Genomic DNA, 16,426 nt, shown 5'->3' on the forward strand with positions numbered 1-16,426 from the left:
GGATGTTGGCAATTTGATCTCTGGTTCCTCTGCCTTTTCTAAAACCAGCTTGAACATCAGGAAGTTCACGGTTCACATATTGCTGAAGCCCGGCTTGGAGAATTTTGAGCATTACTTTACTAGCATGTGAGATGAGTGCAATTGTGCGGTAGTTTGAGCATTCTTTGGCATTGCCTTTCTTTGGAATTGGAATGAAAACTGACTTTTTCCAGTCCTGTGGCCACTGCTGAGTTTTCCAAATTTGCTGGCATATTGAGTGCAGCACTTTCACAGCGTCATCTTCAGGATTTGAAAGAGCTCAACTGGAATTCCATCACCTCCACTAGCTTTGTTCGTAATGATGCTTTCTAAAGCCCACTTGACTTCACATTCCAAGATATCAGGCTCTAGGTCAGTGATCACACCGTCGTGATTATCTGGGTCGTGAAGATCTTTTTGTACAGTTCTTCTGTGTATTCTTGCCATCTCTTCTCAATATCTTCTACTTCTGTTAGGTCCATACCATTTCTGTCCTTTATAGAGCCCATCTTTGCATGAAATGTTCCTTTGGTATCTCTGATTTTCTTGAAGAGATCCCTAGTCTTTCCCATTCTGTTGTTTTCCTCTATTTCTTTGCATTGATTGCTGAAGAAGGCTTTCTTATCTCTTCTTGCTATTCTTTGGAACTCTGCATTCAGATGTTTACATCTTTCCTTTTCTCCTTTGCTTTTCATGGGTACATACAAATACCAGAACATATCACATTGTATACTTTAGATATGTGGAATTTATTATATACCAGATGGTATTTACAAAAGATGTTTTTAAAATATAGATGTTATATGAATAGCAATCTACTTTGGTTTAGCTGGTGTCTCACAAGGAATAATCAAGTACTTTAAAGATTTATTTGCCAACAGAGAAGATTCTACAGCAAGAACAATAGTAAGTCAATTCCGAGAAAACTTACCTGATGATAATGATGTGTGGTCTGTATCAAATGCATATACATATTATATACAAAGTTTGCCATCTGGGGCATATTCTTTATTATCTGTACTTCATGGGATGGTCTCTCTCCATTCTAGAAGAAGGCAAAAAGAAAAGTTAAGTACAATCACTTATATGTGGAATCTCAAATACGACACATATGAACGTATCTATGAAAGAACAGACAGACACACTTGTGGTTGCCAAGGGAGTGGGTGAGGGAGGTATGGACTGGGAGTTTGGGATTAGCAGATGCAAACTATTATATATTGAATGGATAAACAATATACTGTGTAGCACAGGGAGCTATATTTAATATCCCATGATAAACCACAATGGAAAAAAGTATGAAGAAGAATGTATATATATGTATAACTCAATCACTTTGCTGTATACCAGAAACTAGCACAACACTGTAAATCAACTATACTTCAGTAATAAATTTTAAAAAACAGAAAAAGAAAGTTAAGTATATAGTGAAAAACGCTGAAAGATAACACTTCAATAGAAGTTCATGTCTCCAACTTAAGTATGAACACTGTTAGGGTTTGGAGGACATAAGAACAGTAAGAGGACATTAAGCGGTAAGTGTTAGAATCCAGTAAGGATTTCCTTACTATGATAGCTGGTATTATTTTTACATAGAAGATCTAATTCAGTTCCTTAGTGTAAGGAGCACTCTAAACCAGTGATCAGACGACCTATGTGGTGCTCTCAAACAATGCAGTCACCTAAAAAAATGCTGCCCCACACAATGAAGAAAGAAGTCTTACCTTTCTACTGGTTGGGAAAGGTTCTGTTGGAATTATATGCAAATGAAGTGGGCGGGCTGTGAGCTGGCTGAAAGCTGGAGTTAGTTCAAAACAGTTTTGGAAGAGGGATACTCTGGCGAAGATATAAAGTCCAAGTCTGGCTCTAGACATGGCAACCACTAAGCGACGGACATCCCTTTGAGAAACAAACAAAATTAATTAAAATATATCACGATTAAAAATATATTTATGTAGCCTTTTATTTTGTAAACATTCTACTAAATATTACTGCTAAGCTGTGGCAATAAAGAGTTGCTGCTGCTACTGCTGCTAAGTCACTTCAGTCGTGTCCGACTCTGTGTGACCCCATAGATGGCAGCCCACCAGGCTCCCCTGTCCCTGGGATTCTCCAGGCAAGAATACTGGAGTGGGTTGCCATTTCCTTCTCCAAATAAAGAGTTAGGTTAGGTTTCTTAAAAACTTACAGGATAAGCATTAAGTTAATGGGTGCTATGTAACTAGTTAACCAAGTAAGAAGTTAATGCTTTATTACCAACTTCTAAGTGTTTCTGAGTGGAGAGAGTAGGGGGAAATCACAAAATAACCAATACACTGATTTAAAAGGTTTAAATACACAGTTATGTGGCAGCCTGGAAGGGAGGGGAGTTTGGGGAAGAATGCATACATGTATATGGATGGCTGAGTTCCTTTGCTGTCCACCTGAAACTATCATAACACTGTTAATTGACTATACTCCAATATAAAATAAGTTAAAAAAAGGTTTAAGTAGCAATAATAGTTCAGTTGTTAGTTACCAATTTACTGTGTCACCACCATTAAGTCAATCCAAACCAGCCCTTCCTCTACTTCAACCCACCAAATTCCCATGCTCTGTCAAGGTTAATAGGTCAAATTTTACTTCTTGGATAACTCTAATCACACTGCTTTATACATATTTATAATAATAATTACAATACAAACATAAATACAAAATGATGATATGATATAATAATATCGTGTCTTATTCATGCATTTACTCTAGTACCTACGCCCAATCCCTGGCTTATAATAGGTCTCAGTGTTCACATAAACAGTGATAAAAATGCCAAAATGCATGCTTCAGCTACACAGGTAGCTGGCCAAATGATGAATGATGGCAGTTTCCTTTATCTTTTAGGAAGAATATGTTCTTAAAATTTTACTGAATTTACCTGAATCAAATGAACTTATTTACAAAACAGAAACAGATTATGAACTCATGGTTACCTGGAGCAAAGGGTGGTGGGGAGGGACAGACTGGGAGTTTAGGATTGATAAGTATAGACTGCTATATTTAAACAGATAAACAACAAGGATCTACTGTAAAAAGAAAAAAAAACAATAAAAGAGTAGCTATGCAAGCCTGATTTCACTTCATTATTTCACATTAGTTACAATGTGTTTTAGTAAGAAAACATGGCTTTCGTTTTCAATATGGAGGACAGTTTGTTTTCCTAAGATGCTGTTAGATGGCTATTTAATTTTTGAGTATTCTACGAAAAAGATGATGTTTATGAATAATAACAAAATCTGGTATAAGCATCCCTAATACCTGAAAAAAAGTGTTAAAGAGTGTTATAGGGACCAAATGTTACAAAGATCATATAATAACCAGACAGAGAATTGGGAATTGAAATATTTATCAAATAGCTTTTTGTCTCTGCATAATGTGAGATATTTGGGGAATATCTCTATTCAGTCTCATTTTCTGTTGTTTTATGGCCTTGATAAGGATCTAGTTTCCCTTATCAGAAGGAACTGTACAATATCAATATATAATAGCAGTTATGTTGAGGGCTGTACAATCCCTATACCCCACCAACCCGAACTAAGAGAAATTCATTTAGGTGGAAGGAGAAAGCATACCCTTTTACAGAAGTTCTCATGAATTTCTACATTTGTGACACACTGGATTCTTGAAAGAAATGTTATCTTTAGGTTACTGCAAGTCAAATTGTTTTTCACTTCCTCCACCTTCCTTAGAAGCCCAAGGGGTCATGCCATAGGTGGGTGGTTCCAAAACTAGTAATAGAGGTACAATGCTAGAAATACTTAGCATGAGCTCTCACATAAGTATTAAAACTTTATTCAGTTCTCCTCTTCTCATCCTTCTAGAAGGCTCTGTCTCTAGGCAGAGCACAGCCACAGCGCTACTGCAGGGGCAGCACACTTGCTCCTCTGAGGAACTCTGCCCTAGTCCCCCGTACGGCAGTGCAGTTAAGTGGCTCTACTACGCTCATCTCCACTGTACAGACTAAAATCTTCTGCAGAATCAAATGCAGCTATTTCCCAAAGACATGTTTAATGTCTCCCCCACTGGATTCTAAGCTTCATGGGGGGAGAGATAATGAATGTTAGATTTACCATTATATATCATGAACCTAGCATACTGCCAAATAACAGAAGGATCTGAGAATATCTGTTAAATAAATGATCAAACACCACAAACATAACAAACTACCAGGCAAAAAAAGTACAGGGTGGCAGCATGAAGAGATCGGGTTCCTTGGAGCTGTAACTTGAAACTGGGGCAATGGGAACTGCTACCTTCTTTCATGATCTCCAGAGGATGGCTGGGGACAGTTCACTGACTTGCTCTGAACGAGTCACAAGCATTTCTATTTGTAGCTGGACTATTCAAGTCAGTAGGGACAAGAACAATGAATGCTGGAAAAGGGACCAGAAATGTCTCACTGTTCTAGCTTCTGAACAGCTCCACAGTGTCCCAAAACAGGTCTCTGGAACCAAAGCTGAATAATCTAGCTTCTACACAACCACCTGCTTAGTCTATCTGGATGGGTAAAAGAAATATGGCAGGTACTAACTTAAAGGGTTAGACAGTTACCACAAGACCCAGCAATTCTACTCCTAGGTCTACACCCAAGAGAAAGGAAAACATAGTTTCACACAAAAACTTGTACATGAATGTTCACAGCAGTCCAAATAGTCACAAAGTGGAAACAATCCTGGCGTCCATCAGCTGATGAATGGGTACATAAAATGTAAAATATTCACAAAACAAAATGTTATTTAGCAATTAAAAGGAATGAAGTATCAACACATGCTACAACATGGATGAATCCTGAATACACTATGCCAAGTAATTTCATTTACATGAAGTGTCCAGAACAGGCAAATCTATAGACAAAGTGGAACAGTGGTTGCCAAGGACTTGACGGGGAGAGGAAGGGAGTAACCGCTGATAGGTATAGGGTCTCTTGCTATTTTAGAAAATGTTCTAAAATTGTGAATATAGTTGTATAACTCTATGAACATACTAAAAAATCATTGAACTGTACACTTAAAATACAGTTTATTTATACACAAAAAATCATTGAATTATACACTTAAAAATAGTTTGTTTACACACTGAATTGTACAGCATGTGTATTATATCTCAATAAAAATGCTACTAAGAAGAAAATATGGAAGACGGAAGGTTTCCTTGGTATCCTGAAATTTGAAAGACAAAATATTTTACTGCTTCTTAAAAAAAACAAAGACATGAAAGACTGCATCTACAAACCAAAAATTCTATGAGGAGCTTGATAAAATTCTCATGAAGATACCTAAACTATCTGGATAGCTGAATTACAGGTAATTGGCAAATTAAATTTTTCCCCCTCTGTGCTTCAATAAAACTACCATCACTATTACCAGCAGCCACCGAAGAAGCTGAACTTCCAAAACAAAAGTTTGGCAGATATAAAGAGGATTAATTTATTTGGATAAAGAAAAGCTGGATATGTGAGACAATAATGAAATCAGGTTCTTTTTTAAGTCTTCATTTATAAGCATTTTATTATCATCATCTTTCTCTTTATTTAGTTGAGTTTTCGGAAAATTCAGGTAAAGAACAGCATAGAGATAAAGTCATGGGAATGTGGAAAAGACAAAAGTACTACAGAGTAAGAGAAAAGGTGGGGAGAGGAGGAAGCAGTATTCTTGTCTTCATACTGTGAGCCTGGATAAAGAGATTTTAACTAGGTAAATTATAATGATGCCCTATTTAGCAGCAGCTATAAATTTCAATGTGGAAAGGGAACTGCTTTTTAGAAAAGTTAGTTTCCAAAAACATGTTTGACACTTAAGTAAAAATAAACTGTATTTTAGAATGTTATAGTCTTGAAATTATTTCTTGAAACATTACATCTTTTGTTTACTCCTACATAAAAGTTATTGGCTTAGTGGAACATGAGCACTCTGGGTTAAATATCAAATAGATCTTGACTTAATGACAACATTAAGAGAGCATACAGAATTTTCTTTATATATCCATTAAATAAAATAATAAAATGAACTCTCCTTACATTTTTGCTAGTAAGTCATATGAGATGAAGGTTTATATAAAACTAAATGGCTGCTTTGTAATAAGGAGATATTATTCCCACAAAATCTCCAGCACATAAATACATCACAATAAATGATAAAAATAGGTTACTGTTTGTTTTGACAATTCTTAATCCTGAGAGAACAAATGGTTCCTTTATCCTCTCTAACACTGAGCTAAAAGACTGTGCCGGGTAAAGTCAGAAATCCTGTGCAATGAAAAATTTACTTGAGACTTTTTACCACTTTACCTCCTTTAATTTCTTACATTAAATTTCAAACAGATATAGGATACATATATATAAATATATGTGTGTATGTATAATATTTTATGATCAAATGCTATCTCTGAATGCTCCTGAAGAGAAAAAAAGTTAAAATGACTAAAATATTTAAGATTCAAAAAATTCAGAAGCAATGGCAATGATTACACAAAGAATATGATACTGTTACATTCCAACAAAAAGCACCAAAAATTGCCATAACAATTAACTATAACAATTAAACCTGAAAACTACTTAGCTATGAAATCTCAAAATTGAAGCAGATAGTAAGATTCAACACTATTATAAAAATGCTTGCTTACATACCTCAGATGGCCCACTGCCCTGGTTCGTACTAGAGACAGAAGAATGTAGTCGTTCTGTTGACCTTGAAATCTGTCAACAGTTGTCACCTGGGAGGAAAAAAGGGGAATGTGGTAGATTTTCAAAAGCAAAAACTCATGAGAGATCATTAAAATAATATGCTAGACATAAAAAGCTTATCCTTAAAATAATCAGTCCCAAAAGAACATAACTATATAGTTGGAACTGAAGGAACAAGTAAATGAACCCTATGAAATAAACCATGGTAACTAGATTAGGCTATGTCCCTATGTCACACTTAGAGCACTCATCTTTAACTCTGGATAATGAAGTAACTATTTGTGGTTTTAATAGTCTTCCCTCTACTAGACTACTCAGCCCATGAAAGCAGGGACCATCTTTGTTCATTATATACCTAGTATCCCTTTTATCTTCTTGATATAAGAGAGAGTAACTTTCCTTATTAAGTTTTTTTTGTTACTTATAAGTAAAAGAACAGAGATAGAGATTCTTATATTTCTAAACTTTCTATATTTCAAAGTTATTAGTTTTTCATTTTCACTCTCTATATCCCTTAAGGAATGTTCCACAGCGTCTGTTCCTCCCCATTCCTTTTGTCTCCAGCTCTGATTTTATTTTACTTTCTGCTAGTTTCCATTTTATCTCTTCCTGGGTTCTTCAATTTCTTTGTTTTGTAGCCTTCCCTTACAGAAGTGGCTACTTCATTAAGCATTTTAAAATTCATACCCAAGTATGCATTCAACATTTTCATCTGTTCTAGGCCAACATGCTTTCTGGAGTATGTTATCTTATCAACTAGTGTGTTTATAAATTGAGCTTGTGCTAGTTTCCTTTTCCCCTCTATTTCACCACTGATTAAGTGGGTTTCTTAGATTAACTATGTATTAATAAAGAAGATAGGCTGGGGTGAGCACAACTGTTTCCTAAAGGCTCAGTGATTTTCACAACAGATGGTCCTCTTTTTCTCTGTTACTACAGACAGTCTTTTTTTCCCAAATATTTTTCACCTATAGTTTCCTCTGAACCAATCTGGGACCTGAAAGGCTTCTGCTCACCCCAATACCCACATCCACTGTTGAGTAGGAATGTGGCTTTTACACTTCAAAGTATGCCACTCACTTTCAGAAAGTGTGTTTTTGCTATCCCTTTCAAGACTGATCCCCTCGATTCTCTTCCCCTACATTTTCTTCCCGATCTTGAGTTACACGCCGTCTCACTAAAAGTGTCATTTGTTTTCTCCCCCTCCCATTTTCCTCTTACTTGTGGATGATTTCCAAGAAAAGATGAAAGAGCTTTATACAGCTACGTTCACAACCAAAGTCCTAATTTCTTCATTACTAATACTATATTTACATTTTGTTATTCTAATTTTTCTAACTTTTATTGATAAAATCAGGGATCTTCATTTTTATTTGATATCACTCTGTCATATCACATAAGAAACAAAAAAAATAATAAAAAAAATCCTGAGGTCTGACTATACTTGATTTTCCTTTATCCCCAAGAAAAACACTTTCTTATGCGTGTATACATGCACACAGAGACACACACACACTAAGAAGCAGTATGAATTATACCTTTGTAAAATAAGATAAAAAAATGCTACAATTCCTATTTCTATTGTAAAGGACATATATAATTAGATATCATTTACCAACAAAAAGTTTTAGAAACAGTTATTTCTGGTTACTATCAACAAAAATCTTCCATGTGATAGGTGAGACAGACATTCACAGTAAATCAACAACACTGTCAGAAGTGTCAGAGAATAACTTACAGAGTTCTTATTATTTCATTTTCTCACATATTTTAAAAGGAGATAGCAAAGTAGAACAACATAAATAACTCAAATATAAATCTTTCTATCTTGCCAACAACATGAATAAGAGAACATATTATAAAATTACCTTATTCGGTCTTCCAATCAATGGATTGCTCCCGCATCGTCTGTTGATGATGTCACGAATAAGATGCTTTTGCCCATTATACGTTGTGAGAATGCTGATCTTGTCAGCAGGGTAGCCAAGTAAGCACATGTACATAAAAAGTGCCACTACGTATTCTGCCTCTCCAAGATTCTGTAACGAAAACATCAATCAGATTGTGCATTTATTTCCCTTTATAGACAAAAATCAGGGCTTTCCAGGCTAGTGGTAAGGAATCTGCTTGCCAATGCAGGAGACCTAAGAGATGCGGGTTTGATCCCTGGGTTGGGCAGATTGCCTGGAAGAGGGCAGGGCAACCCATGTCAGTATTCTTGCCTAAAGAATCCCATGGACAGAGGAGCCTGGCAGTCCATAGTATCATAAAGAGCTGCACACGACTGAAGTGACTTAAGCATGCAGCACATACAGAGAAAACTGTTAACTAGTACAATTTGCTCGTTCATCACACCTCAAGAAGTGACAAGTTACTATCTTGGACAAGTGAATATCTCTCATAAAACTGAGCAATTAACTTATCCTAAATTAACAATGATACATGAAAATACCGTATGTGGTAATTATCTGTCCGTATTTCTATATCTATGTCTTGTTTTTAAAAAACAAAGTGGGATACTATAGATACACTTTGCAACCTGATTTTTTCATTAATATAGCATAAAAATCACTGCAGATGGTAACTGCAGCCATGAAATTAAAAGACGCTTACTCCTTGGAAGGAAAGTTATGACCAACCTAGACAGCATCTTAAAAAGCAGAGACATTACTTTGCCAACAAAGGTCTGTCTAGCCAAGGCTATGGTGGTCATGTATGGATGTGAGAGATGGACTATAAAGAAAACTGAGCATCGAAGATTTGATGCTTTTGAACTGTGGTGTTGGAGAAGACTCTTGAGAGTCCCTTGGAATGCAAGGAGATACAACCAGTCCATCCTAAAGGAGATCAGTCCTTGGTGTTCATTCGAAGGACTGATGTTGAAGCTGAAACTCCAGTACTTTGGCCACCTGATGCGAAAAGCTGACTCATTTGAAAAGACCCTGATGTTGGGAAAGATTGAAGGCAGGAGGAGAAAGGGACGACAGAGGATGAGATAGTTGGATGGCATCACTGACTCGATGGACATGGGTTTGGGTGGACTCCGGGAGTTGGTGACGGACAGGGAGGCCTGGAGTGCTGTGGTTCATGGGGTCGCAAAGAATTGGACACAACTGAGCGACTGAACTGACCTGATAGCATAAAAATTCTCCTTGTCAGTAAACCAAGTTATAATATTATTCTTAGTGGCTATTCAGTATTATATGGAATAGGTAAAGGTGTAATTAATTCCTATTGATAACATTTAGGTTGTTTTTCTTTTCCAAAATAATTTGAAGTAAAGGAAGATGTGTTGAACATTTTACCATATAAGTCTTTGCAAGTTTGTCTATTTTTTAAAGGATAAATTCATAGAAGTAAGAATATTGCTTTTAATAAGTACTAAGAATATGTCCACCACATAACTTTCCTACTAGCATTGCATGAGTATAGAATTTCCCAAACCTAACCCAACAGAGGTGAAAATATGCTCCAGTGATTTATACTTGCTATACATGTATCTTTGTGAACTGTATATTCTTGTCCTTATTATATTTTTCTATTGGCTGTTAATTGTTTGTTAAATGATGAAAATAAATTCTGTTCTAAATCAGTATTTTTCTTTATGATTTTGGATTTTGTAAGCTTAAAAAACCTTTCTCATCCCAACATTATATATTTATCAATATTTTCTTCTTTCTAGTATGTTTACTGTTTCTTTTCTTTGGTTTATATATTTTTAATCCATTTGAAACAGAAAAGTGTGTGTCGTCTGTGAAGTGGAAATCTAACTTTCCTTTATTCAGTGGTTGGCTAAATGGTTCAGTAATACTAATTCAGATAGTAAGCCAGGAAAATACAAAATAAACGTAAAAGTTTCTTGTTTTTTCTTACCTGATAAAAGTAAGGATTAGGCTCAGATTCTCCAACTCCCTGAAAATCTTCAACATTAATGAGCTGGAAGTCATAGAGCAAGCCAGCATTGGCTGTACTGAACTCCGGCAAGAGCTGCACATGGGGTAAGTTTCCTAGATTCTTATACCGCCAGTTGTAGAGGTTGCACAAGCTTTCAAAGACAAATCCCCCCAACAGGAAACATTAGCAGTGTGCATGCCCTTTTAATACGCCTAAGGGGGTTTCTAAGGAACTGGGTTCTTCCTGTTAATTTCCATATTACCTACTTTGTGCTCATTGTTTTAGCAATAATGTTTTCGGAACCTTTGTCTCCCTACCATCAAGCAAATCAGGAGACTGTATATTACAGAAATGATAACTCTATTATGTTTTCTAAGGTAAATGCTATCTTTATTCCTTAAATAAGAAAATCAACTACAAGTACTACAAGTAACTCTGAGAGGGAACCTATATATTTTATGAATAAGAATTAGTGTGTTCTCTTCTTGTTCATCTCTAGCTTTAGATTTCAAAGTGATATTAATCATATGTCTTTTGGGGCCATGCAGAAAAAGGAGGTAACAGTGAAAGGAAGCCCTTAGTTTATAAGTCACTTAAATTAATCTCAACGAATAAAATGAAGGAACTCATTTGTTCAATTCACAACCCACGCTGAAGGCAATAAAGGTATTTTCCAATTTGTAGATGTGTATCCAGGCAAGTTCCTAGATAGCAGAGAGTGCTAAGAGTCTATACAGAAGATGCTATTGAATAGTTGGATCATGGAACTGATGTCCTTAAACAGGAGTAGTATCCCTAACATCCAGTCCCCTGCTCCCTTCTCCCATTGCCCAGTCTCCTTTACCTTGCTCTGGCCCTCCCCTGGGCATCAAGGTCCACAGTAGGAACTCCAACCCTGACAAAGCGAGTGAAGAGGGACTGCTCCATGTTTGAATACTTCTGAAAGGCCATGTTCTTAATGACTGGAGGTAACTGGTGATGATCACCAATCATAATCCAGCGTTTTAGTCGGCTAAAACCATCCTGAGGATTCTAGGAATAAAAAGTGGGGAAATGGCAAAATAATTAATGTAGTACCCTGTTAATCTCTAATTCATGGCACAAGATTGTTGCTATTCACATGATGGCTTTAACTGTTTACTAATTCTTGCCATTCACCAGTTCCACAGAGAAGAATCTGGCAAATTTACAGAATGACTTGTATGGGTACCACCCACTGACAGTGTGTGAGGGAGGCTGGAAGGACTGAGAAGGCAGGCATGGACTCACCCTACACAGGGTAACCCAAAGAGGTCTGGGAGGCTTAGGTCCTAATCAGGCAAAGGGTGCACAGAAACAGATGCCCAAGCAGGGAAATAGAAAGATGTCAAATTGTATCACAATTACAGGCAGCAGAAATTATACCTTCTTTAATTTCCTACTCTATTACTTCAATTTCCTACTCTACATGTCTCCTTGTTTCTTGAAACATATTTTGATAAAATAAAAATACCAGATAACTTGGCTTTATAAAACAACTTTTGGAACCCAATTATCAATAAATTAGAGGAGCCTCTGTTCTTCAATCATGAATTCCACATTTTTTTTTTAACACTTCCATAGTAAAGACTATTGTACAATAAAAGAAAACATCCTTAAACATCATCATTTAACTAAAACATTTCAGGTATAAAATAAAGAAAAATAATGTACCCAGGGATCAAAAATAATTCCAGAAACAACTCTAAAAGAAATGAAAAAAAAGCTCGTCTTCCCTCCAAACTGCATAAAAATGTAATTTTTTTGAGAAAAATTGCTGTCTTTTCAAAACTTAGAGACAAACTATGAATTTTTATATAGTACTCCCAATAATACAAACTACTCAATAACCAGTGAATAGATTAAAGGAAGTTTATATGCTTAAAATAGAATACTAAACATCACGAAGTTAAGGAGAATACATAATCATAGCAATCAGCACCTCCAAACTCTAGTTTTCTGATTCCACCCTCCAGAATTCTTAAACCTCTACTTTGTCTCAATTTCAGTATCTTACCTGTAGAAGAAGAGGTATAAAAGTTTCTATCTCCAGAATCTGAGCAGCTTCCTCCATTAAAATGTTGTCATACTGAGAAATGGAGAAAAAGAAAGCTTGTGAAACAGACAGTTTGAAACCCAAACAGCTACCACCATGACTGTAATAAGCATCCCCAAACCTCTCAAATAATTCAGATAAAAATAACATACAAATTATTCAAACAGAAAGTTCATGATCTTCTTTACCACTGTGCTTGAATACTCATTTCCAGGAATGTTAGGCACTGTGTATCTATAAAATAATGAAAAATCAAGTCTTGCTCCAAACGAAGGAAATTTCATTCTTTGTGAATCTTCTATCTGCTCCATTTCTTCTAGATTTATTCTCCTCAGGTTTTATCTTTCCCTTCCTCTTCTAATTCTGATTGCTATTTATAGTATGATATCCTATTCCTCATAAAATACCTTCTTTGAGACTCTAAGCACAAAGTAGACTTCCTTTGTTTTCTATTTTCAAAGTTTTCTCCCCTGATTTTTTTTCAAGGAAGTGGATGGTAGGGGGAGTATATTTACTCTTAATGCTTAATTAACTTTTTTTCTTTTAAGTTAATTGTTTATATATCCTCTGGTTTCTGTGCTGGAGAAGGAAATGGCAACCCACTCCAGTATTCTTGCCTGGAGAATCCCAGGGACAGAGGAGCCTGGTGGGCTGCTGTCTATGGGGTCGCAGAGTCAGAGACGACTGAGGTGACTTAGCAGCAGCAGTTTTTGTGCTACTCATTTTTACCAAAATATGCTTGTATTTGTTCAAGACTGGGAGCTGGATTTCTATTGGACATGATGAAATTTAAGGCTCAATTCTGTACTGTTTTCTAGTGAAATTACCTTAAGTTTTAGGCATGTGGGTAGGTATCTTCTCTAGCTCTATCTGATGCTAAATTTCCCTATTACAATGATTAGTTAGGTCATCCTGGTGGAAACCTAGGAGGAGGGGGTTCAAAGAGTCATATTTTCTCAGAAGTTCCCACGTGGGGTCTCAAGGTGATAGACACAATATGGAGAACAGAATGGGAAAAGCTCAAAGATGACAGCTTAAAGAGACTCCTTCCTGAGAAACCACTCTGAAAATCTAAAGTGATTTAACTTATAAAAATATATCTATAGCTCCTGTTAAAAAGGAGATTTTAATTGCAAAGCAAAATTATGATACAACTATACTGGGTATATTGAGGAAGGAAAAGAGTACACAAAAATGCTTGCATGTCTCCTTGGAGACAACACAGAATCAAAAGACAATGCCTAAAATGGAAATTTAGCATTTTTTATTGATATAAATGAAAAGGACAAAGGAAATATTAAAAGAGTTGAAAGACTAGATAACTGGGGAGTGGGGAGGGATACCCTCAGCACTCACAGTATCTATCTTACTAGCACAGTGTAAGAAAATGATTAATGAAAATGTGATAAGCTACAAGTAATGTTTTGTAGATTAGGCAAGTGAACAGGTGCATGAGAGCATAAAATGCTCAGTTTAGATTGTATCATTTCCCTGTGTTGTGAAAAGTAATATGCTTTAATAGCAAATCCAAAGTATATTTTATGTGTCAGCCCAAAGCAAGAACAAAATATTTAGGTGCAGAATTTTCACTAATTTGCAAAAGGTAAGTTCACACCACTAGGTTAAGTTCACACTACCTTTTAATAAATTATCATATTTGTCCTACCTTCTAGCTGAGGAAACTTTAATCCAAGATTGCAACAATTCTATCACCTTGAATTTATTTAGCACTTATCTTCCAGTGACCTCATAAACTTAAAAAGTCAGCTATATTCATCCATAACAAGTGTTTTGCTAACTTTGAATTCAAACCAGTATACAAAACACTAATAACATCAGATAAACCAGCTGGAGGGAAGTTAAATGATTTGCATTAAAATCAGAGCTTAGTCAGTACCACTAGCAAAGTCACAAAGTGTCTGCAAACTCAAATTTACTGATCAATTATTACGTTACATTTCAACTGAGCGACAAGTAACAGGCTGTCTTTACCCTTGGCTCTCCAGTCCTTATCCTGAGATGGAGTCATTTAAATATTTTGGTTGACAGTCTAAACAAGTGTTTCCATCTCCTCATACAGAACGCTTTTCATTTACTGAATGAACAAATAACTGCAGTGGATGAGTGCTTAAAAGGTAAATAAGGCAAGCATACAGATTTCTAATAGGTGAAAAACACTGTCGAATGTTTTTATCAAGTTTTTAGTTCTGTTTGGAGATTCTTTTAACACAGTGAAAGTAAGTTAATTTACCTTAAAAAGTATTAGAAGTTATTTAGATAGTCATATGGCTATAATGTTACTTTAAAGACATATTAATGCATCTAATAACTAAATTTAGAAAAATTAGATTTATGACAGTTTACTAATCGTATAAACATGGGAGACTATTATCACTTTAGAAACATTTTAAAGTAATTATACATGCAAACTTCAGTAAGAAGCAAACATTCAAGGGAAAAGGCCAAGTACTAAGGAGAGAAGAGAAAAGAAAGGAACTAACAGCTGCACAGATGAATTAAGGAACTAAAATACAAGTCTTTACCTTGAAACCTAACTTGACTAAATCATGTCGTTTTAAGGCAGCATGAGTACAGGTCATAGCAATGATTTTGGCTTCTTTCACCAAAAGGTATTTAGATCTGTCTAGTCCACTTCGAAGCAGTTCAGAGGCTCTGAATTCCTATGGGAGTGGGGAAACAATGAGATACTTGTTTTAGGAAAATCATGCATACGTTCAATAATCCAGTTTATGAGACTTTATGTACAACCTTAATATAAATATCTCGGTGGTGCCAGTAGTAAAGAACCCACCTGCCAATGCAGGTAAGACGTGAGATATTTGATCCCCGGGTTGAAAAGATCCCCTGGAGGAGGACATGGCAACCCACTTCAGTATTCTTGCCTGGAGAATCTCATGGACAGAGGAGCCTAGTGGGTTGCAGTCCATAGGCTTAGAGAGTCAGACACAACTTAGCTGCAGCAGCATAAACTAAGCCTATCATCCAACTCGATGAACATGAGCTTGAGCAAGCTCTGGGAGTTGGTGAAGGACAGGGAAGCCTGGCGTGCTGCAGTCCATGGGGTCACAAAGAGTCGGACCCGACTGAGTGACTGAACTGAACTGACAGAACAATTCTGTCCATGATTAATAAGTTACTAATTAAGTTCAAATAATAACTGATATTAAAGCTACAATTTGGACTGATTTTTTTGTATAAGGTAAAATATTTACTGTATCAACAAGAATACTGAATATCGATCACCCTTGTACCTACAGGAAAACAGACACTATGTCAAGCATTCATAATGAAAGGAATTTACTGCAAGGAACCCATTATGCAGGTGATGGAGGAGTAGAAAAGCCAACCAGCAAATGGTGAAGTAACCCAGAGATTGGCAACAGCAGAATATTATGACCATCTGTAGGCTGCTGCTGCTAAGTCGCTTCAGTCGTGTCTGACTCTGCGATCCCATAAACGGAAGCCCACAGACAGAAGCCCACCAGGCTTCCCCGTCCCTGGGATTCTCCAGGCAAGAACACTGGAGTGGGGTGCCACTGCCTTCTCCGGTAGGCTAGGAAGGATAAAGAGGAGGAAGTGTTATCTAAGCCCAGAACCTGAGGTATCATTATAAGCTGGAACAGCAGTGGACCAGGTCAGCAGAAACTGGAGTCATGTAAGGGATGAAACCCCAGGCAAGAGAGCTGGTGGTGAAAAATCCT

At 36.3% G+C, this 16,426-nt stretch overlaps 1 protein-coding gene across 1 annotated transcript in view; it reads right to left on the reverse strand.

Moving 5' to 3' along the window:
• Positions 1 to 16,426, reverse strand: part of AQR (aquarius intron-binding spliceosomal factor) — an 84,551-nt gene that overhangs the window by 7,519 nt on the left and 60,606 nt on the right. Inside the window, exons 27-34 of the mRNA XM_010844186.1 lie at positions 15,248 to 15,385; positions 12,666 to 12,737; positions 11,475 to 11,662; positions 10,610 to 10,781; positions 8,605 to 8,775; positions 6,680 to 6,765; positions 1,743 to 1,917; positions 950 to 1,063 (exon numbers count right to left, since the gene is read on the reverse strand). Of these exons, the coding sequence (XP_010842488.1) occupies positions 950 to 1,063; positions 1,743 to 1,917; positions 6,680 to 6,765; positions 8,605 to 8,775; positions 10,610 to 10,781; positions 11,475 to 11,662; positions 12,666 to 12,737; positions 15,248 to 15,385 (1,116 nt within the window). The remainder of the gene's footprint in view (positions 1 to 949; positions 1,064 to 1,742; positions 1,918 to 6,679; positions 6,766 to 8,604; positions 8,776 to 10,609; positions 10,782 to 11,474; positions 11,663 to 12,665; positions 12,738 to 15,247; positions 15,386 to 16,426) is intronic.

Source organism: Bison bison, unplaced genomic scaffold (genome assembly GCF_000754665.1).
Source record: "Bison bison bison isolate TAMUID 2011002044 unplaced genomic scaffold, Bison_UMD1.0 scf7180017864197, whole genome shotgun sequence".
Classification (NCBI taxonomy): domain Eukaryota; kingdom Metazoa; phylum Chordata; class Mammalia; order Artiodactyla; family Bovidae; genus Bison; species Bison bison.